Here is a 27,339-nt window from a genome sequence, read left to right as displayed (position 1 = left end):
AAGTTTCTACTGTTTGCAAGTGAATCTAAATTATATTTAAGAAATTGTCATTTTGCTGAGATAAGAATTTTAAAATCTCCTGCTATGAGGGAAGGTGTGGTTGTGAGTCACTTAGACTTGTGAATGTTTTGTTGTTTTCTGACTATTGTGATAATGCATTTTATGGAAATGATGACATGCTACAGCAATGTTCTTGAATGTGGGGATTCCAGAAGTCTCTGGATACATCCTGCACAAATACTAAGGGTTTAGTCTATTTTCAGGCCCAGAGACAAAGGGAGACCTTTCCTCCCAGTGCTGAATGTGAATATTAGTAATGAATTGACTTCACCTTTCCATCTTTTTTTTAAATTTTTTTTTGACAGGCCACTATCAGAGCCTCCTGTGAAATCTGCACACCTATAAGCTATGAGTATAGACAGTATCATCCCATTAGCATGTGTTTCTTTTACCTACTCCAAATGTTTTTAATGCTTTTTCCAACTGTTTGTCTTGGACTGGATTGATATTATCCTGATGAAAATGGAAATCTTTAGTTTGCATTTAGAGATATTAGGAGATTTGGGGAAATATTTTCATTTTTCATCCAGAGGTTTAATGTTGTATAGACAGTGTCTGCCTGAGACCCATTCATATCTAGTTTAATCTTGTATCCAGCAGGCTAGAAGGTTTAGTTTCCTTTCCACCTGGTGCCAGCAGCCATTCTTTCCTGTGCTGCTGAGAATCTCTGAAGATAGCAAGACCCGGGAAGGTTGTGGGAAGATAGAGAGCCTTTTGTGGAAAAAGAGTCCATTATCTTGGAAGCCACTCCCGGAGTCACTGCCGAAAGCAATTTCTCAAAGTTTATGCTTAAACCTTAGAAGGCTTCTGCTGCCACTATGATTGAAGGGGAGAGGGAAGGAGCCAAGCCATCTTGGTCGACAAATGTCATCAGTCATGATGAGCCCCTAATCCTGATGAGACTTCTGATAAGACATTTGTATGATGACAGATGAGGCTACGCACAGCAGTTAACTCAGTCATTTGTAATCATTACTTTTTGGCCATTCAATAACCATCCTGTGAAATTTTTTTTCCCCTGAATTTCTCTGAGTGGAGAAAGGAGCCAAATGTTTCCTTTTTTCTTTGGTAAAGGCTCTTAGCAATTACAAATTCTTGATGGGAACTTTCTAAAGCCCCATGGAGTCCACCTTTAGGGGCCTTATTCCCCTGTGTCACCTGCTTTGTGATGGTGAGCAGCATTGCTCACATCTGCCCCTTGTCTGACTCTGGCTGCCCAGAGCGAGGCACAGCCATCTCCTGTGGCTAACAGGTCTGCTGTGTGGAGATCCCCATGACCAGACACAGGATAAAGGCACACCCTGTCATTTGTGACTGTGTGACTGTGGCCATGTTTCTGAAGCAGGGCTTCCTTCCCCCAGAAGTGTGCCATGGTCATGTTTGTGCTTTAGACGGCTAACAGATGTGCAGGGACACCAAACTGTCGAGCCCCTTAGCACTCTGGGAGGATCAAGCCCTTGGGCCCATTGCTTCTGACTGCAGGCAATCTCTTCTGTTTACCTTCGTGGGCCATACAACTATTATTTTTTATATGTGTTGTGATGTGAGAAAGGTTGGGAAGTGCTGATTCACTTCTGTATGTTGAAACTATTTTTCGTATCTTAGAAAACCCTTAAGAGGATCAAAGGCTCAGATGAAGGGGCTTGGAGAGCTATCAAGCATTTGAGGGGGTGTCACTGGCCGCAGAGAGAGGATTGTATACACAGTTTGTCCTCACTGGCCGTCCCTTTGAGAGTGAGATGAAGTTCCACATTTTTATCCCTTCCAATCATAAAATCAATGTACTGCACCTGCCTTTTAGGGTCTGGCCCTGACTCATTTCCTGTGGTCTTCACTTCTGGTAGCTTCTCTGAGGCACTCACCAGACACAAGGTGCTTCCTGCTCCACCTTCACACACTGAGGGTACAGACCACAGTGTATCTGTCTACCTCTTCCTGGTCTCTGCTGCTTCCACCTTCCACTTGCCTTTCATCCACACAGGCCTGTCCTTCCTTCCCACGTGTGACCATTAGCGTCTGTGCCACCTTATTTAATGGCAGGCCCTTGCCCAGGGCCAAGAACACCTCACATTGCTAAGGCTTCTGCATGGTGCTCCAGGAGCTGGCTGGTGCTGACCCCCCAAGTGGTTCCAAAGGCTGACTTCTGTCAGCCCTGTAGACAGATCTCATGGGTGGAGGGGAAATCTCTGCTGTCCATCTCAGCATACCCAGTTAAATGCTGCCTTGTTAGGTGAGTGAAAACCAAGTCACCAAACCATATACCATAAAATGTTAATGCTGGCTTCTTTGGATGCTGCAGGTATGGGTAATATTTATTTTCTTCTTTTAGGCCTTCCTGATTTTTTTTTTTTTTTCAGATTTTCTGTGGTGAAATTGAAAGTGTATTTTAGATTCTATTTCTGAAAGATGCACTCAAGATGTGCTGCATGAAGGCAAATCACAGCTCCGACATTCCTTCACACTGGCTGCTCCCAAATTACTGCCTCTGCTTTCAGAACCAGTCGATTCCGAGGGGGTGGGAGCCAGGAGGGAGAAGGGAGGGGCAGCAGTGTGGGCCATTGAATTTCCTCTTTTCAGACATTGCTCTGGCAGCTAATTCCAGGGTGCTCATCTGTATGGCAGCAGCGTGACTTTCATGGTTTCCCCAAGGTGCTTTATGGCCTTTTCACAGTAGTACTTTGAATAACTTGCACTTGATAAGTTCGAAATAGTGAAAAATATCAGATGTGGCTCCCTCCCCCTCTCTACTTTGCTTCTTTTCTTCTTATTATTTATTTATTTTTTGGTCCTGTTCCTTAATGCTCATGTCCTTGCTTCACCGTCTCCTCCCTCACCCTCCTCCCTATTCATTTCTTGTTCTTCTAAGTGTCCCTTGTCCCTACCTCCTTGTTTCTCTTTACCTAATCTTTAAAGCAAAATAAAAGATGGTCGTGAAGGCAGGCTGTGGAGTTGTTGATCTGGGACATAGTGAAGGGAATACAAATCCAGGCTTATCGTTGGAACCTACATGGCTGCAAGAGCGGTTCCAGAGGTAGTGTTAACCTTCAGTTTTCCAGAAGGTAATTCCGGTTTCAGACCAAAATGAAAGGGTAAGCCCTGGTGCTGGATACTAGGCCCCCTCCCTACAGCAAACGTGGCCAGCAGACTGGGCATCAGAGAGAAGGCAGCAAGGTGACTTGGAACAGGTCAGTCCTGGCTTGGGGCTGGAACCGTTCTAGGTGGCAATTGTGAGTTCCCTTCCTGGGTGACCCGAAGGGATCTGCTATCTTAGTTAAGAGAATGCTTCAGATATATATGATCTGGTTAGTCTCTTTCTACTGTGTTTAATTCAATGTTCCTGTACTCCAAAGCAATCAGTATCATTTCTAGAGGTTCCATGCTAGACAGTGACATCCTGCTTAGCCCATACAGCAGGGTGCCTTAGTAACACCCAGCTTTCTTGGTGTGAGGGAGCAGGTGCTCTGGGCTGAAAGAGACTCCTACCCTCTCTGGCCTCCCACCCGACTGCACTCCCCTTGACTAGCCTACTCACCTCAAGCACTAACTTCTCAGGTAATCCTTCCTTGGTCTTCATGATGAAGTTAAATTCTTCACACATCCCCCTAAGGCCGATCTGTCTCTCCTTCAGAACACAACATCAAGACGTTACACAGATCTCGGAGGTGGTTAGCTGCTCTCTGCTACCCTGCCACACTCTAAGTTCCTCGGACGAGATGTCTAAGAGGATACTGTTTGTTTCTGCTCACTGATGTTCCCCAATTTCCCAGGGCAGAACTTGGCAAATGGGGAATGATCAATAATTATCAGTTGAATGAATTAATTTTAGTTCCATCCTTGTTGACTCAAACATTAGACAAGTTACTTAGCCTCTCTGAGTCTCAATATAGTCATTGGAAAAATGGGAATAACAATCCTCAACTCAGAAAATTATGGGATTTTTGTGAGACAGGAGTTGTAAAGTACTTAGCACAGAACCTGGCATGTGTGATAGACACACGTGAAGTATCAGCTTCAGCCATGGTTTTGTTTTGTTTACTTTAATCCTAGAGTTTTGTTGTGCTAAGCAATAATTCAAAGATTTAAAGAACAAATATGAGTATATCTGTCCCCATGTCTTTGCCTTTTTCTTTTTTTACTCCTTCTTCCATGGTCGGGTGATGCACAGAATGAGGGGGTCAAAAGAACAGATTCCTGATTTTTCACTAACAAGATGACCTTGGGTGAAGCATTTTCCCTTCCTTTTTCCACTTCTTTGTATATGTGATGAGAAGACATAGACAAATAGTCTTTACAGTGCCTGCCTACTCTCATCTGAATCTCTGCATAGGGGTCAAGGGCGATACCGACCACTGTTGTTCACAGTGCAAGATGAATGGAAGCAAAAAGATGATACAGTGTCAGAGGAGCAAATTAGGCTATTGGCCTATCTATTTTAATACCGGCTGAGTTTATTTTAGTAATACAGGAGAAGAATATTTTAAAATGTAGCATTATGACAATGCCCCTTAGTAACAGCACAAGAATTTCTAGTGTACCTTTCTTCAAAAGAGCCCGAGGGCTTTGTATATACTATCTCATTAATTCTCTGAGCGTTCCTCAACTTGGATGGGAAAGCATGATGAATTCTGTTTTATATGCAAAGAAACAAAGCTTCAAAAAGGTTAAGCAGCCTACTCAAGGTTACGTTCAGTCATTGTTCCCAGGAACCCAGGTCTCTGTGTAGCACACCAGACCATTAGAGCTGTCTGCTTCCAGTCTGTGGACATGAGCCCATCCATGGGTGACAGGTCCTGGGGCTGAGCAGTGTGAAATTAAGGGTTATGTCTTCTTGGAGTATATACTGTTCTTCCTGAGATGAGAGGAGTGCCAAGTAGATAATGAAGGCTTGAAAGGACTAGAAGTTAGTAAAAGTGTTCTGTCTCTCTTCCTCCCCTCACCCTAAACATCCTTTTCCTGGACTAACCAAGGCTCTGTTTCAAGGGCCCAAGTCTCAGGTTGGTTAGTGATTGCCATGGAAACAGTGCTGGCTGAGCCTGAGGCTCTGGAGAGCCAGCTGCCCTAACTGAAGGTGTGTGTCTCCAGATCACCTTCCTGGTTGGCCTGAGGGATCTGCTTCTTCAGGCATCTGTGATCTGATGGGTCTTCCTGTTGTCTTTAATTCACTGCCCTAGTTCTCTAGGGGAATCAACATTCTCTCCAAGGGGTTGGTATCGAAGGGTGACATTCCTAGCTGGGCCACATATGAGGGGTCTGCAATTGTTGGTCCTATTCTGATCCTCACCATCTGGGTGATCTTCTGTAGGGCAGTTGTGTTTTTTCAGCTTTGAACTCTTCATCAGTGAAAAAGGTTAACAGAAAGGGTCATTGAAAGGACCATGAGTGGATGACTCTGAACATCACAGTGAATGTGAAAGTCTTAGTGAGTGTGAAAGGAATTGGTACCTGCTTGTCCATACTGGAGCTCCCCTCTTGAGAAAGTGAGCCACGCCCTCCCTACAGTGCTTGCTGAATGATCTCGGGGGTTACCCTGGTAACTCTTGTTTCCCAACTTGAAACATCAGGTCAAGAGAAGAGCCAATTGTTCTTGGATAGCTTTTAGCCTCTTGTCCGGTATACCCAGAGACTGCTGGGCCTGTGAGTGGGTGATTATCCCTACAAGGGCTCCCTTGCTCCAAAAGAGAAAGGTCTTTTGTTGAGGGACTTGGATTTTCAGGCTGCCCCAACTTTGTGTCGCTTTCAGTACATTAATTATTTAGTGCCTGGAAAAGCTCTCTGAGATCACAAGATGAAAGGCCCAGTGGCAGTTCAAAGTCTTTCTTTTGATTATTATTCTAGTCAACATATTTGGGGAGGGGGTATAAAATAGGCTTGAGATCACAGTGAAGTAAATTTCATAAAGAGGAGAGTACAAGCAAGTCATAGAAATGGCCCCAGAGCGTTCACACGGTCATGTTGCCATACTTCTGGAAGCACTCAGGCCTTGCAAGGGTAAGGGTTAGGAGCAAGTGTTAAGATTCTAGGTTCCTGCCGGCGCCGTGTCTTAACAGGCTAATCCTCCACCTTGCGGCGCCGGCACACCGGGTTCTAGTCCCCGGTCGGGGCGCAGGATTCTATCCCGGTTGCCCCTCTTCCAGGCCCGGGTAGGCAGCGGAGAATGGCCCAAGTCCTTGGGCCCTGAATCCGCATGGGAGACCAGGAGAAGCACCTGGCTCCTGGCTTCGGATCAGCGAGATGTGCCGGCCGCAGCGGCCATTGGAGGGTGAACCAACGGCAAAAAGGAAGACCTTTCTGTCTGTCTCTCTCTCACTATCCACTCTGCCTGTCAAAAAAAAAAAGATTCTAGGTTCCTGGAGATTGATACTGTCCCCATTGCCCTCCTGGGTTAGTGAAAATGCCAGCTGTCTTAACACTACAGAAAGGCAGTGAGTCTACCATGCCAAGGTAGCTAGTACTAGTGACCAAGCCCAGCTGAAGCAGGGATTAATGGCAAGAGAAGACATTGCAGGGCTCATAGGCAAGTCCAGAGGGGCTTTCTCATGTCACTGAGGTCATCTCTAGATGGGTCAATGGAGAGAGACTTTGTGTTATCAAAGAGATTTGCAGATTCTGAAGGGAGAGCATCAAATGCCACAGTGCCTTCTTTATCTGACTTTGGCCGTGAATTATAAATCACTAGTGGCCTGGATAGACATGATATCTCAACTGATGGTTTGTGCCCCTGGTCTCCCCCTGCCCCCATCCCTGAGAAGCATGTTCTCCAAGAAGGTTAACAATATCCACCATGTGAAGTTTTTCCGTATTTTAAAAATAAATCTGTGAGCAAAAATAACATAGGCAGTGAACCTGAGGGTTGAGATTTATGAATGAAATTAATAAACTCTTGTAATCTGTTGTCATGAACAGCCAAGGTAGATGGAACAGCCTGTTTGATGAATAGCCTAATGCCACTGTGCAGTGAGCCATAAGAGGTTAAGGAGGCAGGGGGATCAGTTCAAATTTTGTTTTGGCGTAACTTGAATCCCAGTTCAACTGCTTTGGTAGAGCCCAGCTCAGAAGATAGAGACCTGGGGCAGGAGAGATTGGGTTGGCACGCCAAGAAAGGGTAGGATTCAGAAAAGCACTGGATGAGGAAAGACATTCTGGGCAGAAATTAGCTTGGGCAAAAGTTTGGAGACTAGGATGTAATGGGTACCATGGAATTTGAAAGGATTCTTACTGGAAAATAAAGCTGAAAAGGTAGATAGTGACCAAGCTTACATGCCCCTTTGTGATTTACTTTCTGGGGTGTCTCTAAAATACCCTGCATGTAACCTGCTGCCTGTGAGCAGGAGCTGTGCTGACAATTTCCTTTGTGTTGATTGCCACTAGAATTCCCTAACGCTGTGCCTGGGAAAGATGCTTGCATTCATCGACTAACAGATGTAGCTCACCACTGAATGAACTCAGTAGTTACACATGAGTTCTTTTGGAATGGAGAAAGGCAAGAAAAATGTGTTGAAAACCGTGCCTTTCAACAGCATAAGAAGATATTATAGGAGAGGACTTTTTGCTTCAGGATTGAACTCCCTCCCAAGAAAGAGCACAGACATTCCTAGCGGGATGGGAGTGGGGCTTTGAGAGAGGTGGGGCAGAGTGGGGCTGTTTACTGCCATTTACATTCTGCCCCTGACACTAACAGCTCCTCTCTGAATGGGCCAGCTGGAAGAAAATGTGGAAGCAGGTTACAGGGAGCCAAATGTGTGTGAATCGGAGGGGACCTCTGCAAGCAGCTGGGTCAACCCCCTCATTTCCCAGGCCTACGGAAGGTGCAAGCAGTCTGTGTGTTTAGGACAAAAGGTGCACCTGCTAACTCTCCCTTTTCTTTTCTCTGAAACCGCATTTTTGTTTTTCAGAATAAATTAACTGCGAGTTACAACTCCAACATCACTGCTAACTCTAGTCATGCAAATTGACTGAGGATGTTTGGCTGAACAGGTGTGTGAGTTCAGCCCAGTCAATACTCAGACCGTTTCCCTTGGCCTGACAATCCCCAAAGAAGGCCTGCCCTGTGCTCCCCACCTGGCTGTTTGCTTACCAGTGTTTGACATCTGGACAACTGTTTATTTGACCACATTAAGATTTGCTTTGTGTGACACAGAATCATTGTAAAAGAATACATGATTAAGTATGCTTTCAAATATTGGGAGGGGAAAAACTAGCAGACTGTCACTGATTGTTTTATTGGTGGGAAGAAAATAAATAATTAAAAAGGGTACAGAGCAAGGTAGGAGCAGTTCCAAAGAGAGTCTAACATAGAAGCATTTGTTACATTTTATCGGCTTAGGTTTGTAAGGCATACTTGCTAATGAACCCAGGGTGTTCATGTAAATAACCATCACACATGCATATAGCTTTTTATGATATGTTTACTGTATTATGTACATTGGCTTAAGAATGAATAGGCACACAGTGCGACATGTAAAAATAAAGATTGGAAATAGACCTTGCCAGTTGGCTTAAATTTGGGTAGTCAAGATAGTGGACAGTTGGCATATTCAATAATTAACTAGTGAACAATAGAGAAGTAGCTCTTTGGGAGTACTTTTGGTTTCTAGACATTGTATTCATGGACACAAGATCCCCCAGATAGAGGAAAAGGACTAAGACTCCCATTTTGGATTCTAAAATAGAGGATGGAAGCATAAAATATTAATGGTAGTGTGGCTGATATTTAAACAGTGTGTCACACATACACATTGTCTAATCTGGCCCTTCTAGAACCACGAGAGTTTTGAGAGTGTGCATTATTATTATTATTACCATTTTTGGAGCTAAGAACTTTCACCAGAGCTCTTTCATTTGTTTGGCAAATACTAATTGAGTGATTACTGTGTACCAGGCATAGAGGCATAGGAATGACAAGTGCAGGAGGTACACAATAAACAAATGAATCTACACGATACATACATATATATTTATGCATATGTGTGTATATGTACATTTGCCTATGAAATACAATAATGTAGGCAAGGGGATAGAGAATGGTTTATGATGAGAGCCATTTCCACTGGATGGTTAGGGAAACTCTTAACAGGGAGGCGACACTTTGTCTTGGACAGAGACCTGGGTAGAGAGGGAATTGACCACATGCCTCTGAGAGGGAGGAGCTTTCTAGTCCAAGAACTGCTCATGCAAAGGTTCTGAGGTGTGAATGTGCTTGGTGAGTCAGAAAATCACAGGAGACCTCACAGACTAAGCTCCATAAGTACAGGAAAATGGTTGGAAATTACGTTGGATAGAGAGCCAGATCGAGATCATGTTGGGCCCTTAAGGACTTGGGCTATGGTAACAGATTTGAAAGCCAAGGGCCAACGTGTCAGTATAACTGCTGTGTGAAGGACAGACTGAAAGAAGACCGGCCGAGAGATTAGGGCAGTGCAAGATACTGGGAGAAAAGATGAGAAGGGGAAAAATTCAGGTAGAGCCATTACAATTTGTTGATGAATTGGTATGATGTATGGGAAAAAGAAAGAAGTCAAGGATCTCTCCTTGGTTTGTGGCTCAAGTACTTGGGTCCTGTCACCCATGTGGGAGACCAAGATAGAGTTCCTTGCCCCTGGCATTGCTTTGTCCTGGCCCAGACCTAGCTGTTGGGACCATTTGGATAGTGAATCAGCAGATGCATCTTTCTCTCTGTCACTCTGCTTTTCAAATAAACAATAAATTAATCTTTAAAAAGTTCCCTTTTTCATTGGTCAGCAAAGGTTTCATTGCGGCAGTAATGATCTGGTGTCCTGGGATGCTTTGGAATTCGTGATCGTTGATCATCATCAGCTAATTAGAACTACTGTAGCAAAATTCAGTATTCAACCATGAAATTTCCTAGGCAAGTGCTGCTGGCAAGTGGAGCATTTTCCTCTGGTATGGGCCGGAAATTGGGGAAGATCTGCAAAGGAGAATAAAGAGGACCTGCCACTGGGGATGGAGATAGCCAAGGACCATGTGGCAACCAAAACATGAGGAGTCCAAGAAGCAGGGAGGGGCCGGTGGAGGGACATGCTGCTGAGAGGACCACAAAGATCAGGACTAAGACTTGCCCACTGTTTCTGCAGCCTGTGAGCTCTGGTGACTATGACCTGGAGAAGCTGAGACAGTCTTGACTTCATTAAGAGAAAGTGGGAGATAGAATTTGGAGAGGAGCAGGGACAAATCCTTGAAGAGATTTATCTGTAGATGAGAGCAGAGTTAATAGGGCAATGGCTGAAGAGGTCAGAGACTTTTTTCTCCTCTTTAAGTTGGTACATGTTTGCTGCAGTCGAGATTGACTTGTTAGAGGGGGAAAATTGTTGGTGCAGGAGAAAGGGGAGACAGCTATCACAGAAGATTCCTCAAGAAGGAACAAGATTAACACCTAAGTGGAGAGGCTGGCACTGCTTAAGGGTGTAGACAGCTTATCCTTTACAACAGGAGAGAAGAAAGTGCGTATGTAGGTTTATCTGTAAGTGGGTGGATCGGTTGGCTTTTTTTTTTTTTTTTAGTCAGTGAAATATGAAGCAAGGTTATTCTCTGAAAATGTTGAGGGATGAGGGAATGGGAGGCTTGAGGAGGAGGAAGAGTAAGTTTAAGATGGTTGTGCTGGAAAGAGGGGACTGGATTGAGTGGGTCATGGAGTGCAGCAGAATTCCTGCATGGTCCCCGGGGTCTTGTTGAGGTTTCTGGCTGTGACATGTGACTTGTTGGCCTCACTGTGTATTCCTCCTGCTCTCCTCTCCCAGGACTACATGCAGCTGCTTCAGAACATTTGTGAAGGGGAAAGCTGGCAGAGGAGTTGGCATTGTGTACATGGGAATAATTATAGAGATGGACTCTGAAATCTAAGCTGAGGACACTCAGGGGTGATTCAGTGCAGGTGCGGTGTTGTCCCTTTGCCTGTACACCCTGTAGTGCCTAGAAAGGGCTCAGGAAATCACCGTAAATACATAAACAGTCCTATTGGGAGCCAGCCTATAATGCCCTCAGTCCTGGTGCATTTCTTTCCTCTTTTTCTTTTTTCTCTCAGGCCATCGTTGATCTGCCCTCTGGGTTACCTGGAAGCTCCTGCATCTGTTTCCTCCCATCTGTCTCTCTCTTCCAGGTCCAAGCTTCGCCCTACTTTCACCTTTGCCCCATAAGTCAGAACGGAGCGCCAAAGACAAGCCTTTCTCTTGCTAAATGGATTTCTTCTCATGGCATGGTTTCTCCTGGTGCTGAAGAACCTGCCTCCCACCAGGAGTGAGGATGGAGAAGGATGAGGAGTGGAAGGGAACAGAGAGCCTCTTCACTCTGCACTTGTGAAATGTGCTTCCTTCTTTATACCCTACCTTTATGTAGGTTCTGTCAGCATTGATTAGCATTCGTTTCAGTTCTTCCAATTTTGGCGGAAAATTTTATTGGTTTTCTTGGTGTTTGTCGTTTTGGATTTGGAAACCCAATCTTTTGGTTGACCCCTCTGTTAGTCCCCTCACCCAACTAATCACTCTACCTACCCTTCTCTGAGGACCATACTGAGGCTCTGTGAAGCCAGAATTCTTGCAGTTCCTCTAGGAGCCAGATAAAATTCCACTTCCTGTATTGTCTTCAACCATAAAGATGCCCAGTGACCTATTAACATTTTGGGATATAAAATGTTTTAAGCTTATGTCTTTAAGGATCACCCCCAGGGATGTCTGCATCCCTTGCTGGGTCATGATTCGGCCCTCATAGACCTTTCTTTTGAATGCTTTCAGGTGTGTGTGTGTGTAAATAAAATCCCTGAAATATTACCTGGCCTCCATCCAGGTGAAAAGTCAGTTGGCATCCTGTGCCCACTCATGGATTCATAAGTGCTTCCTGAAGCCTAACCCCATCCGCCTGGCCTCTCACATCCAGGAAGAAGTTAATACCATTCCCAAAGTGAATGGTTAACAAAAATGACATCACTCGGAAACAAGGAATATAGCTTCAGTTTTGTCTTCCTGTTACTTCAGAATTACTTAAAATTGAGCTAAGGTGATGACTCAGACATAGAAATGCCAATTTTTATTCACATGGGTATATTGTGGGGCCAGGGAGGGGAGTAGAGCCTTGCTTGTCAGGGTCTTCCGGGCCCTTGTCAATGTTGCCTTTTTCTGGAGCATGCACAGTGGTGCCATCCAACCGTAGCTGTTGCCTTATGAAACCTTGTGAGACCCCGAAGAGCGCTGAGGACCAGCCTGCACCAGTTGGTGGGCACCCCTGTAGGGTGCTGGAAGGAGCAGATGCTGTAGCTTTGGGGTGACCTGGTCTGTTGACTCTCTGATCTCGTACCTGCTGCTGTGACTGCCATCAAGACACCTCACGTCTTTAAGCCTCGGTTTCTTCAGCTGCAAAATGAGGTCCAAGAATAGTACTTATTCACAGAGTTGTTATAAGAAGTAAGTGAAATCACACATTTAAAGCACTTAGCACAGTGCCTGGCCTATATGTACTTAATGCATAGTACTAATTTTTTTAAAAATCTGATAAACTTCACCTAGTTTAAAAAAAATCCGAGTCATCTTGGCATTCATCCTCTTGAGCCCCATTGCCCATCTCTAAAACAGAGCTAATATAGGGGTGAAATGATATGGCATTTCTCTGCAAACTCACTAGTACAGCTTCTGGGCTCTTCCAGTGCATTTCAAAAGCTCTGAGCCATTTTGTAGAGATGCTACAGAAAAATGTATCTGGTGCCAAGCAACTGAATCCTAATCTCTGTAGATAAGAGTGGGAGGGAAGTTAAAAGCTCTTTTTGGGTGTCCAAGGAGCCAGCACTTCTTACTACACTCAATTGAAGGTAGATATATGAACATTTTTATTTTCTCTTTTTTTGGGGAAAGAGACTGTAGAGTGCCCATCTAGTTCCAGTTGCGCATCATCTTGTGTTCGGCTTTAACGAAATGCAGCACCTGTAGAGAAAACAATAATGGATCAAAAGGCGAGGTGGGGCAGCCAGGCCAGAGATTCTTAGTGTGTGAAGTGGAGTTCACTGTAAAACGGAATTGGAGGTAGGAGGCTAGGACCTGGAGGCGTGTGGGCTAGGAGTGCTGTGGAAGGAGCTGCTGCCAAGCAATAGGATGGAAAAACCGCTTCTGCTGACCGTGTGTCCTTCCCTTCGTTTTCGTCTTCCTCCACTTCCTTTTCAGAGTCACTCGAAGGAGACTCGTGGTAGAACATGGTCTTTTGTTCTCAGGCAAGGTTGGACTCAGCTTCTGATTCCATAACTTGGCCCTCTGAATCTCAGTTGTTGCATCCACCAAATGGAGATGCTAATTCCTGTCTCAGAGAGTCATTGTGCATACGATGTAACATTATGTGGATCAAGAGCTCAGCAACCTGCCCCTCGGAAGCTGCAGAAGAAACTCTCATTCCCTTCCTTTCCTCCTCTCAGCACTGCACTCAGTGCTAAACTACTAAACAGAGCACATTCACAGATTCCTCCTTCTTTAACAGGAAAAGCTTTGTCTGCCATGAAACATTAGCAAATAGTGATTGAGTTGGGGATTTTCTGGGAAGAACTATGTAAGAGCATGCAGCGTGGGCTCATTTGATTTGTAGATATAGTATAATGACTTTTCAACACACAAAATCCACTTGAGGTTCTGTTAAGGAAGGGAATAATACAGCTTTGCTCCTTTTTTTCTCAACCCTTCTTTCTCTCATGCAAATCAGAAACATTAATCATTTGTGGCTCTCTAGACTCTTGGATATGGGAAAACCCATCACCTCGCCTTTTTTCCTCCTGAAAATAGCATAATTGTCAGTATTCATAACTTCTGAATGCAGTTTCAACCCTCTCATTGATAAGGCAATAACCCAAGCAAACAACATTAGATGAAGTTACAAGTCTGAACATAAAGCAGAGATGGAGATATTATTTGGACAAGATGAATTGAAGTTCTCTATAAAGTTGCACAAATTCTTATAGACAAAATGGACATTGAATAGAGCTGTTAGACCAAGCCATTAAGTGATCTGGCTTCTAGTTCATCTTCCAGAGATTCTCAGCATGGCCTTGGCCACAGTGTTCAGACTTCTTAGATCTGGCTGCCATTAGTGGAACATGGGCATCAAGGTCCTGAGGTCAACTCTACCGACTAATGGCTCAGTCCTTTTTTTCCCATCATCTCTCCAGTGAAAGTCAGGAAAGCCCCTTGTGAACTTTATGACTGAAATTGAATGACAGCTGGAAGACATATCTTAGGCACATGGGTCAGTGTTTTCTTCTTTGTTTTTATGTCCAGGTCCCAGCTCTTTGGAATCACCAACAAACATGCCTTCTCCTCCTCCTGACTATTTCTCATGGAATCTGACCTGGATAATGAAAGATTCCTTCCCTTTCCTGTCTCATCGCAGCCGATATGGTAAGTACATTTTTGATAGTTATTTCTGATATGCCATCACTATGTCACCATCAAGGAAGCTGTGAGTTTCAGCTTTGAGATAAATGATACTCCAGGCTCCATCGGACCTCTGCATAAAAAGAATCATGCTGTGCTGTCTCCCAGTGGTGCCTCACTCCACCAGACCATTCCACCTAGACCAGTCCCACTGCACACTATAGCCTGGAGGAAGCCAAGAGCTTTGTTTCTGCAGTATCTGTTCCTCCAGCCTTTATGGTATATATTTGCTGCATCCCTTTATCAATAATTAGGTGTGTTGCTTATTTACATTTTGCATAAGGTTCTAGCCAACAGTGTTTCTAACAGTAGTGATCTTTTGAGAGAGGATTGTTGTGGGAGTCACAAGTCTTCCAGTGTTCCTTAAATGGCTGCCTTCCATCTACATGGTTCTCCTTAAAGTTTCTCAAACATGTTCTTCAATGTTATTTCAGTGCATTTGATTTCTACAACAGCCTCAGCGGTAGGGAGAACAGGTCCCTTCCATTTTTACAGCTGTAGAAACTGAGTTTAGTACGATCATGCAGAGTGGGTTGTCTAGCTACAAAGCCAGAATTCTTGCCCTGGGTTCAGTTTTGCTCTCAGGAGGCCACCTGCTCAGCCTGGCAGCTCTTGTCCTAGGAGCCCTCAGAAGGTCATAATCGGGTTCCGGGCAAGATGGCGGAATAGGCAGAAGCACACTTAGTCCGGGGGGAGAGAAAGTTTAATATAAGTGGAGATACTGCAGGGTCAAGGAAGAGTAGGGGATGTAACAACAGAGGAAACTCTTCCGGAACTAGTGATTCACAGTGGACCTGCGTGGAGAGCGTGGGAGCCCAAGTTCGGGACACCAGCGGCAGACTCAACGCACCAGCGCTGGAACGCGAGGTGAGCCGAACCTCCATAGCCCGAGACACCAGCGGGCAAGCGGAAAGAGGAGGCTAGAGGGAACGAGGCTTGAAACTCCGTGGGGAAAAGTTCACCAGGCTAACTAGAAGAGAGAGAAAAAAAAATAAAAAAAGTGACTGATACGGACACAAGTTTCTCTCTCTCCGCTCACCTCTCAAAGGCGAGCAAGACAGAGCAGGCGCCATTTTGGACATACGTCATAAGCTGGGCGACCTCAGGTCTGCACCGGCCCTGAGCCTAGCAGAAAAACCTGACTCTGGGGGGAGGGGTGAAATAACAGGAGATTAGCATCTAACTTGGCAACCCAGTGGGAGATTGCAGGAGAATTGGAGCCCACACTGAGGGCAGCAGAGATTCCCTGTGTGGTCCGTGGGAAAGAGCTTCCGTTCTCTGGCTCCTGTGGGTATATCATTTGCCTGCTAACTACCTCCAATTACATTCAGCTGTGCGGAATTACTTCCCTTTTGAATCAAAAAAGAGAGAGATTTACCACACCTAACCTGGGAGTGTCATCTTTGACACACCCTCAGCCCTGAGGAACCAAACACAGCTCTCAGTCCACACTCATCTCAAGCCTCTAAGGCTCCACTGAAAGCAGACAGTCCACTTAATATAGAGCCATAGTGTAACAAGAAAAAACACCACAGTGAAGAAACCAAATATCTCCAACATGCCGAACAACAAACGCAAAAACCAAGCTAACAAGAATAAGGAAGACACTATGACACCCCCAAATGTAAAAGACACCCCAATTCAAGATTATGAAGATGAGGAGATTGAAGAAATGCAAGAAGCAGATCTCAAAAAATTGCTAAGAACATTAAGAAGTTCTCAAAAACAAATTCTTGAACTACAGAAATCCTTCATGGACAAGATAGAAAATCTCTCTCGTGAAAATGAAATATTAAGGAGGAATCAAAATGAATTGAAACAACTAGTGGAACAAGAAATGGTGATAGTGATGAGAAATCATAATGAAATGAAGAATTCAATAGATCAAATGACAAACACATTAGAGAGTCTTAAAAACAGAATGGACGAAGCAGAAGAGAGAATATCAGACTTAGAAGACAGAGAACAGGAAAGGAAACAATCAAATCAAAGAAAAGAAGAAGAAATCAGAAATCTAAAAAATACTGTCAGGAATCTACAGGATACTCTTAAAAAACCCAACATTCGGGTTCTAGGAGTACCTGAAGGCATGGAGAGAGAGAAAGGATTAGAAGGCCTTTTTAGTGAGATACTAGCAGAAAATTTCCCAGGTCTGGAGAAAGACAGAGACATCCTAATACAGGAAGCTCATAGAACCCCTAATAAACATGACCAAAAGAGATCCTCACCACGACACGTCGTAATCAAACTCACCACAGTGAAACACAAAGAAAAGATCCTAAAATGTGCAAGAGAGAAACGCCAGATTACTCTCAGAGGATCTCCAATTAGACTCACAGCTGACTTCTCTTCAGAAACCCTACAAGCTAGGAGAGAATGGCGAGACATAGCCCAGGTGCTAAGAGAGAAAAACTGCCAGCCCAGAATATTATATCCTGCAAAGCTCTCATTTATGAATGAAGGTGAAATAAAGACCTTTCAAAGCAAACAGAAACTGAAAGAATTTGTCGCCACTCATCCAGCCCTGCAAAAGATGCTTAAAGATGTGTTACATACAGAAACACAGAAACACGGTCACCAATAGGAAAGAAGGTAAAGGTAGGAAACCTCACACCAAAAGATCACAGGAATCTCAAACCATATATTAGAAAGTATCTTTGGCTAATGGCAGGGCAAAGTTACTCCTTCTCAATAGTCACATTGAATGTTAATGGCTTGAACTGTCCAGTTAAAAGACACCGATTGGCTGATTGGGTTAAGGAACAAAACCCATCCTTTTGCTGCTTACAAGAAACCCATCTATCCAACAATGATCCATACAGGCTGAGAGTGAAAGGCTGGAAAAAGATATACCACGCCAACAGAAATGAAAAGAGAGCGGGCGTAGCCATCTTAATATCGGACAACATAAACTTTACCACAAAAACTGTTAAGAAAGATAAAGAGGGGCACTATTTAATGATTAAGGGATCCATTCAACAGGAAGATATAACGATTATCAACGTATATGCACCTAATTACAGGGCACCAGCTTATTTAAAAGACTTGTTAAGGGACTTAAAGGGAGACTTAGACCCCAATACAATAGTACTGGGGGACTTCAATACTCCACTCTCGGAGATAGACAGATCAACAGGACAGAAGATCAACAAGGAGACAGTAGATTTAAATGACACTATAGCCCAAATGGATCTAACAGACATCTACAGAACATTTCATCCTACATCTAAGGACTTTACATTCTTCTCAGCAGTACATGGAACCCTCTCTAGGATTGACCACATACTAGGCCATAAAGCAAGTCTCAGCAAATTCAAAAGAATTAGAATCATACCATGCAGCTTCTCAGACCACAAAGGAATGAAATTGGAAATTGGCAACTCAGGAATCCCTAGAGCACGTGCAAACACATGGAGATTGAACGACATGCTCCTGAATGAACAACGGGTCATAGAAGAAATTAAAAGAGAAATCAAAAATTTTCTGGAAGTAAATGAGGATAACAGCACAACATACCAAAACCTATGGGATACAACAAAAGCAGTGTTAAGAGGAAAGTTTATATCAATAGGTGCCTACATCAAGAAATTGGAAAGGCACCAAATAGATGAGCTTTCAAGTCATCTCAAGGATCTAGAAAATCTGCAGCAAACCAAACCCAAACCCAGTAGGAGAAGAGAAATAATTAAAATCAGAGAAGAAATCAACAGGATTGAATCCAAAAAAACATTACAAAAAATCAACCAAACGAGGAGCTGGTTTTTTGAAAAAATAAACAAAATTGACACCCCATTGGCCCAACTAACTAAAAAAAGAAGAGAAAAGACCCAAATCAATAGGATCAGAGATGAAATGGGAAACGTAACAACAGACGCCACAGAAATAAAAAGAATCATCAGAAATTACTACAAGGACTTGTATGCCAGCAAACAGGGAAATCTATCAGAAATGGACAGATTCTTGGACACATACAACCTCCCTAAATTGAGCCAGGAAGACATAGAAAACCTAAACAGACCCATAACTGACACAGAAATTGAAACAGTAATAAAGGCCCTCCCAACAAAGAAAAGCCCAGGGCCAGATGGATTCACTGCTGAGTTCTACCAGACATTTAGAGAAGAACTAACTCCAATTCTTCTCAAACTATTCAGAGCAATCGAAAAAGAGGGAATCCTCCCAAATTCTTTCTATGAAGCCACCATCACCTTAATTCCTAAGCCAGAAAGAGACGCAACATTGAAAGAGAATTACAGACCAATATCCCTGATGAACATAGATGCAAAAATCCTCAATAAAATTCTGGCCAATAGATTGCAACAACACATCAGAAAGATCATCCACCCAGACCAAGTGGGATTCATACCCGGTATGCAGGGATGGTTCAACATTCGCAAAACAATCAACGTAATACACTACATTAACAGACTGCAGAAGAAAAACCATATGATTCTCTCAATAGACGCAGAGAAAGCATTTGATAAAATACAACACCCTTTCATGATGAAAACTCTAAGCAAACTGGGTATGGAAGGAACATTCCTTAATACAATCAAAGCAATATATGAAAAACCCACGGCCAACATCCTATTGAATGGGGAAAAGTTGGAAGCATTTCCACTGAAATCTGGTACCAGACAGGGATGCCCTCTCTCACCACTGCTATTCAATATAGTTCTGGAAGTTTTGGCCAGAGCTATTAGGCAAGAAAAAGAAATTAAAGGGATACAAATCGGGAAGGACGAACTCAAACTATCCCTCTTTGCAGATGATATGATTCTTTATTTAGGGGACCCAAAGAACTCTACTAAGAGACTGCTGGAACTCATCGAAGAGTTTGGCAAAGTAGCAGGATATAAAATCAATCCACAAAAATCAACAGCCTTTGTATACACAGGCAATGCCACGGCTGAGGAAGAACTTCTAAAATCAATCCCATTCACAATAGCTACAAAAACAATCAAATACCTTGGAATAAACTTAACCAAAGACGTTAAAGATCTCTACGATGAAAACTACAAAACCTTACAGAAAGAAATAGAAGAGGATACCAAAAAATGGAGAAATCTTCCATGCTCATGGATTGGAAGAATCAATATCATCAAAATGTCTATTCTCCCAAAAGCAATTTATACATTCAATGCAATACCCATCAAGATCCCGAAGACCTTCTTCTCAGATCTGGAAAAAATGATGCTGAAATTCATATGGAGACACAGAAGACCTCGAATAGCCAAAGGAATCCTGTACAACAAAAACAAAGCCGGAGGCATCACAATACCTGATTTTAGGACATACTACAGGGCAGTTGTTATCAAAACAGCATGGTACTGGTACAGAAACAGATGGATAGACCAATGGAACAGAATAGAAACACCAGAAATCAATCCAAACATCTACAGCCAACTTATATTTGACCAAAGATCCAAATCTAATCCCTGGAATAAGGACAGTCTATTCAATAAATGGTGCTGGGAAAATTGGATTTCCATGTGCAGAAGCTTGAAGCAAGACCCATACCTATCACCTTACACAAAAATTCACTCAACATGGATTAAAGACTTAAATCTACGACCCGAAACCATCAAATTATTAGAGAGCATTGGAGAAACCCTGCAAGATATAGGCACAGGCAAAGACTTCCTGGAAAATACTCCAACAGCACAGGCAGTCAAAACCAAAATTAACATTTGGGATTGCATCAAATTGAGAAGTTTCTGTACTTCAAAAGAAACAGTCAGGAAAGTGAAGAGGCAACCAACAGAATGGGAAAAAATATTCGCAAACTATACTACAGATAAAGGATTGATAACCAGAATCTACAAAGAAATCAAGAAAATCCACAACAACAAAACAAACAACCCACTTAAGAGATGGGCCAAGGACCTCAATAGACATTTTTTCGAAAGAGGAAATCCAAATGGCCAACAGACACATGAAAAAATGTTCAAGATCACTAGCAATCAGAGAAATGCAAATTAAAACCACAATGAGGTTCCATCTCACCCCGGTGAGAATGGCTCACATTCAGAAATCTACCAACAACAGATGCTGGAGAGGATGTGGGGAAAAAGGGACACTAACCCACTGTTGGTGGGAATGCAAACTGGTTAAGCCACTATGGAAGTCTGTCTGGAGATTCCTCAGAAACCTGAACATAACCCTACCATACAACCCAGCCATCCCACTCCTTGGAATTTACCCAAAGGAAATTAATTTGGCAAATAAAAAAGCCATCTGCACATTAATGTTTATTGCAGCTCAATTCACAATAGCTAAGACCTGGAACCAACCCAAATGCCCATCAACAGTAGACTGGATAAAGAAATTATGGGACATGTACTCCATAGAATACTATACAGCAGTAAGAAACAACGAAACCCAGTCATTTGCAACAAGATGGAGCAATCTGGAAAACATCATGCTGAGTGAATTAAGCCAGTCCCAAAGAGACAAATATCATTTGTTTTCCCTGATCGGTGACAACTGAGCGCCAAAGGGGAAACCTGTTAAGTGAAATGGACACTATAAGCAACAATGAACTGATCAGCTCCTGTCCTGACTTTAGATGTACAATGTAATACTTTATCCTTTTTAGTATTTGTTGTTGTTGTTGTTCTAGTACTATTGGTTGAACTCAGTAATTAACACACAATTATTCTTAGGTGTTTAAATTTTAACTGAAAAGTGATCCCTGTTAAATCTAAGAGTGGAAAAAGAGAGGGAGGAGATGAACAATTTGGAACATGCTCAATCGGACTGGCCGCAAATGGTGGAGTTAGAAATGTGCCAGGGGATTCCAACACAATCCCATCAAGATGGCATGTACCAATGCCATCGCACTAGTCCAAGTGATCAATTTCAGCTCACAATTGATAGTTCTGATAGGTCTAAGAGTCAAAGAGATCACACAAACAAGACAAGTATCTGCTAATACTAACTGATAGAATCAAAAAGGGAGAGAAAGATCCAACATGGGAAGTGGGATACACAGCAGACTCATAGGATGGCAGATGTCCTAAACAATACTCTGGCCTCAGAATCAGCCCTCAAGGCATTCAGATCTGGCTGAAGAGCCCATGAGAGTATAGCAGGCATGGAAAGCCAAGATATCATGGAAAAAAAAAAAAAGACCTAAATGAAAGATCTCTATGAGTGAGATCCCAGTGGAAAGAACAGGGCCATCAAAGAAGGAGGTACCCTTCTCCGAAGGGAGGAGAGAACTTCCACTTTGACTATGACCCTATCGGAATAAGATCAAAGTCAGCGAACTCTAAAGGCTTCCATAGCCCTGGCAACTCATGACTAGAGCCTAGGGAGATTACTGACGCCATGAACAGGAGTGTCAAATTGTTAAATCAGCAACAGGAGTCACTGTGTACTTACACCCCATGTGGGATCTGTCCCTAATGTGTCGTCTAAAGCGAAGTGATGCTATAACTAGTACTGAAACAGTATTTTTATACTTTGCGTTTCTGTGTGGGCACAAACTGATGAGGTCTTTACTAATTATATACTGAATTGATCTTCTGTATATAAAGAGAATTGGAAATGAAAAAAAAAAACAACCTGGTGTTAAAATGGAAATGGCATAGAAAATTAATTAATTTGAAAAAAAAATTATGTAGGATCTCTGTCTTTAATGTGCTGTACATTGCTATTTAATGCTATAATTAGTAATCCAATGGTAGTTTTTTCACTTTGTGTTGCTATATGGGCAAAATGTTGAAATCTTTACCTAATATATACTAAACTGATCTTCTGTATATAAAGAGAATTGAAAATGAATCTTTACATGAATGGAAGGGGAAAGGGAGCGGGAAGGGGGAGGATTGCGGGCGGGAGGGAAGTTATGGGAGGGGGGAAGCCATTGTAACCCATGGGCTATGCTTTGGAAATTTATATTCATTAAATAAAAGTTAAAAAAAAAAAAAAAAAAGAAGGTCATAATCATATGGTGTTGGAATAATTGTCAGTGCTCATCTTAACAGCTCCTAGCAGCCATACCTCTGCAGTGGAAAGAGTAGGTTTGGAGGAGAGTGGATGCATTTCCAAGAGAACAATTTTCTTTCTTTTTTTTTAAAGATTTATTTTATTTATTTGAAAGACAGAGTTACAGAGAGAGATAGAGACACAGAGAGAGGTCTTCCATCTGCTGGTTCACTCCCCAGATAGCCATAACGGCCGGAGCTGCGCCTATTTGAAGCCAGGAGCCAGTAGCTTCTTCCAGGTCTCCCACGTGGGTGCAGGGGCCCAAGGATTTGGGCCATCTTGTACTGCTTTCCCAGGCCATAGCAGAGAACTAGATTGGAAGAGGAGCAGCTGGGACTAGAACTGGTGCCTATATGGGATGCTGGTGCTTCGGGCCAGGGTTTTAACCTGCTGCGCAACAGCGCTGGCCCCCAGTTTTCTTTCTTTTGAACTCATCCAGGATGTACCCCAGGACGGAGGTACCCTGTGTGTTGGCCACCACTTGATCCCATCCCATGGAAGATACTCAGAAAGATACCTTTGTGATGAGTGAATGCAAAAAACCTCTAAAGATGGAATGTTCTCGTCAAGCCTGATTCAATTAAGTATTTATGATCCCAATCCAGCACGGAGTTCTAGATTCCCTCTGGGTATATATTTACCTCCTCCTGCTATTCAGTGCGTGCTCTTGGGCCTGAGTTATTCAGAACGTATCTAACAGAGATGTTCCATTCAAGGTAGAAAAGTTTCCAGCCCAAAGCCTGCTGTCCTTCATCTATAACATGGTTAGTCTTGGTTCATATTAATGGTACCTTTCATTTCAAACTTGAAAGTACAAATGCATAAAAAGCCCTAGGGCAGTTAGAAATATACTTCGTGCTGTGAGGTTCTCTGCCACTCGTAAACATCACCAGTGGGAAAGAAGAATCCGTGGTTCCCAGGAGATCTCCGATAAGAAGTACTTCTTGATTTTATGTAAGCCAGGCACTGAGTGTCATCTTATGATAAGAGCAAGTGTCTGTAAATAATTGAAATCTGGTCTTTTGTGTTTTTAATGCTTTGTAACCAGATTTGTGATACAACTGGTCTTCAGATAGCATTTTTGAATTTGCTCTTAAAAGTCATTCAGTATCTCCACAAGAGAACAACATTTATAAAATGCAGGAAGTCCCAAAATGTAGGTCTACTTCTTGTGTGCCACACAGAGCAACCTATTTGTTCCCTGTGAAGTGCCTTCAGAGAGGCCGTAGGTTGAAAGGAGACAACCACTGGAGCTTATGAAGCTTCTCCTACCCACAGCATGGCCCTGTACACCCACGCCCCCTCGCTGGGCCAGACCTCCCTCATCTGTCAAATGAGCATGGAGTGATGTGCCCTAGAACGAAGGAGCAGATCTGGATGGTTCTTAAGATCCCTTTCACAGTCTCCTTGTGGCCTAGAATCCCCATGGTTCCCCTTGTTGGTGGTGGTGAGGACTCACACCGTTGGCTTTTTGTGGCCTAAATGCTGGATGAAGGTGCCAAAGTCAGCACCTTCATTGCTGATTCATGGGGAACAGAACTGACTCCTGATTGGTGGCCCCTTGACTGGGTGTGATGGTAATTCTTTTACCTTCCTGCCACAGTTAATTCAGCTTAGTCTGATGAAGAACCCATTCACCCCAGCCCTCCAACCACCACCACCTCTGTGCCTGTCCCAGTGCCAAATGCCAAAGATAAAACAAATACAAGACTTGATCCTGCCTACTCAGAGCACAGAGGCCATAGAAATACTGCTAGAGGAAGCCGGGTCTATTTCCATGAAGAGAGTTCCCCGTGGGCTGACCTCAGAGCACAGATGTTAAGGACTGTCACTGGGACCCAATGCAGGGCAAATGAAGGCAGAGTGAAGGGCAAGACTGAGCCCCTTAAGGATGCTTGTGGGGACTCAGCCCACATGTCCATGAACCAAAGAGACCAGCAGGCCCATAGGTGATAAATCTGTACCTTTCAGCTGCCGAGAAAGACATTTTAAGAAATGTTAACAACTTCATTAATTTTAAGACCTCAAACTTGGGCAGAGAAATTTGACTGGAAAATCACTGCCTGAAGGGATGGTTTTTCAGACAGTGCGGAGTCATGAGTCTCGGCAGGACCATCCTGGAGCTTCCTGCTCGCCTGGCTGGCTACACCTGCATTCTGGTGGGGGCAGGAGGAAGGGCAATGAACGTAGGCATCGGCAGCCCAACCACAGGCATCGTGATGGGCAGTGGGGGCCGGTGCCCCTCACACAAGCTGTCCGGTCTTGAATTGAATGTGGCTTTCTTCGTACCAGTGTTTTATGAGAAGAGACGAGGTGGAGAGAGGCTAATAAGATTTACTCACCCCCAGCCTGTAATTATCTGCTTGAGGAAAAAGTTTGACCTACCTTTTTGAAGTCTCCCCATATTTCTTCTAATTTACGTTGGGGCCTTTCATGTTGTGTAAAATATATTCTCTTCAGTGGCAGTCAGTATCAGATTACATCTCTTTTCTCGGTTCTGTCTTCAACGATGAGCGCCCACTAATTTCATCACGAGCGAGCAGTGCATTCCTCCCCCAAGACTTTGCAAGGGGGAGGGCATCTAAAGGAAGATGGCTGTTTGGTTTCCCTTTTGTCATCAGCCCTGACGTCTGTATACTTCCTCACAGGCTTGGCTAAAGGATTAGGCTCTAACAGCTGAGGTGAAAGTCTGCCCTGTCAGCACCCCGTGCAGAGGGATGGGGGTCCCCAGGGCTTCTGAAAGTCAGCGTCGCTCACCTTGAGTTCTAGAGCCAGGGACAGATGGCATCTTCCAAATTCTCATTCATATTGTCCCACTCTGGGCATAGGGAGAACCAAATCAACATTTTAAAAAGAATGGCCAGAAGTTCTGCCCAAGAAGAGCAGGAGAAAGGGAATTTTTATTGCTTTTTTTTTCAAATGTGATACTTTGTAAAAACCTTTTTACATGCCCTTTTCTCATTTAAGTCACATTAAAAAATTATAGTGGATGGAAATTATTTTATATCTCATTTTTGCAGAAATGTAAATTGAGGGGAAGAGGAATTTGTTAATGTGCTCTCAAGTTGTAGAGCAGGTGAGCAATTAGAAAACAGTGAGCCCAGACTTTCTGACTCCAGCTGGAGCACTCTCACTGTCATGTCACGCAGTGATTTCAAAGATGAGCTCCTCCTCTCTGGTGAACACTCTCACTTCTTGGATGACCTTGTGTTGGGAGTGAATGATCAGTCTAGGGGTCTAAGACCTCGAGTAGCTATAGGACCAAAAACTGATGTCCTTAAACTGAGACTCTCCCACCCCAGGCAATTCATCTCTTCCTAAACATGGGTTATAGATACCTCGCTACCGTAAGTAGTCTTGCCTTCTCTTCCATCCTTTCTTCCCCACTTCAGAATATGAGCCCTGCTGTGGATTGAATTGTATCTCCCATAAACATATGTTAAAGCCCTAACCCAAACCCCTAAACCTGTGAACCTGAGATTATTTAGAAATAGAATTTTTGCAGAAATACTCAAGTAAAAATTAGGCCATCCTGAATCAGGGTGGACCCTAATTCAGTATGATTGATCCTTTTAAGAAGAGAAAATGGGGGCTAGCATTGTGGCATAGTGGGTAAAGTCGCCGCCTGCTATGCTGTCATCCCACATGGGCATTGATTTTTGTCTTGGTGGCTCCACTTCTGATCCAGCTCCCTGCTAATGTGCCTGGTAAAGCAGTTGAGGATGGCCCAGGTATTTGGGGCCCTACACCCACGGGAAAGACCAAGAAAAAACTCCTGGCTCCTGGCTTTGGCCTAGTTATCCCTGGCCATTGTGGCCGCTTGGGGAGTGAACCACAGATGGAAGATCTCTCTCTCTCCCTCCTTCCCTCCCTTTCCCTCTCTCTCCCGCTCTCTCTCCCCCTGTGTGTGTGTGTGTAACTCTGACTTTCTAAATGATAGATCTTAAAAAAGGAGATGAAGAAGAGAAAACTGAGACAGATTGAACACCATGTGACCATGGGGTCAGAATAAAGTGTCTACTAGTGAAAGAACAGCAAGGATTGCTGGCAACACTAGAAGCTGAAAGAAAGCTGGGAACAGATTCTCCACTAGAGCTTTAGAGGAGCATTGCCCTGCCAACACATTGAGTTTGAACTTCTGGCCCCTAGAACTGTGAGAAAATAAATTTCCATTGCTATAAGCCACCCAGTTTGTGGTACTTTGTCATGGCAGCCCTAAGAAAGTGATGCAAACCTTCAGATTCCTCCAGCCCCTCGATGTCCAGAACACTGACTCCCAGAAAAGAAAATATTCCTCCCAAAATCTCAACATACAAGCACAACAGGCCATTGTTGTACTTTGAATAAAAGTTCTATTAAAACTTTGTCTGCTTTCCAGTCCATGGGGACCTATCCAATTAAGGGGCTGCTGCTTTTGGAAAGAAAAAATTAGACTTTTTAATTACTTTGCTGCCACAGCCACCCCTACCCCTCACCCATCCTGTCAATGTATCAATTTCTTTGATTGAAAAGACTGAGTAAATTAAATATATCTCTCAAAAAAAATCCATCCTAACAAAAATGGAAAACAAAAGGGCCCTCCAGCCCACTGTGGGATTTTCTGCATAGCTCTGGCAGGAAGTCCATTTGATCACATTTCTGAAATTACATATTTAATGTGGCTGGCCATGAGCAGCCATTCCAGCCCTCAGGAGCCTGGCGTCAGTGGAAAGCAGCCTCCAGCTCCCTTGTGAACCATTGTCAAGGCTGAAAGCTTCCTTATCAATTCCTCTGTGCCTGACAGGCCAGGTCCAGTGTGTGTGTGTGTGTGTGTGTGTGTGTTTGCTTTCCAGCTCTGCTCCAGTGAGCTAAGGAGTCAAGTCCTCCTTTCCTA

General features: G+C 43.6%; 1 protein-coding gene across 1 annotated transcript in view; it reads left to right on the top strand.

The window, feature by feature from the left end:
- Positions 1-27,339, top strand: part of ALK (ALK receptor tyrosine kinase) — a 761,992-nt gene that overhangs the window by 193,970 nt on the left and 540,683 nt on the right. The window contains exon 2 of the mRNA XM_062210172.1: positions 14,319-14,438. Within this exon, the coding sequence (XP_062066156.1) occupies positions 14,319-14,438 (120 nt within the window). The remainder of the gene's footprint in view (positions 1-14,318; positions 14,439-27,339) is intronic.

This window comes from Lepus europaeus, chromosome 13 (assembly GCF_033115175.1).
Source record: "Lepus europaeus isolate LE1 chromosome 13, mLepTim1.pri, whole genome shotgun sequence".
Lineage (NCBI taxonomy): Eukaryota > Metazoa > Chordata > Mammalia > Lagomorpha > Leporidae > Lepus > Lepus europaeus.
This window is presented reverse-complemented; position numbering and strand designations above follow the sequence as displayed.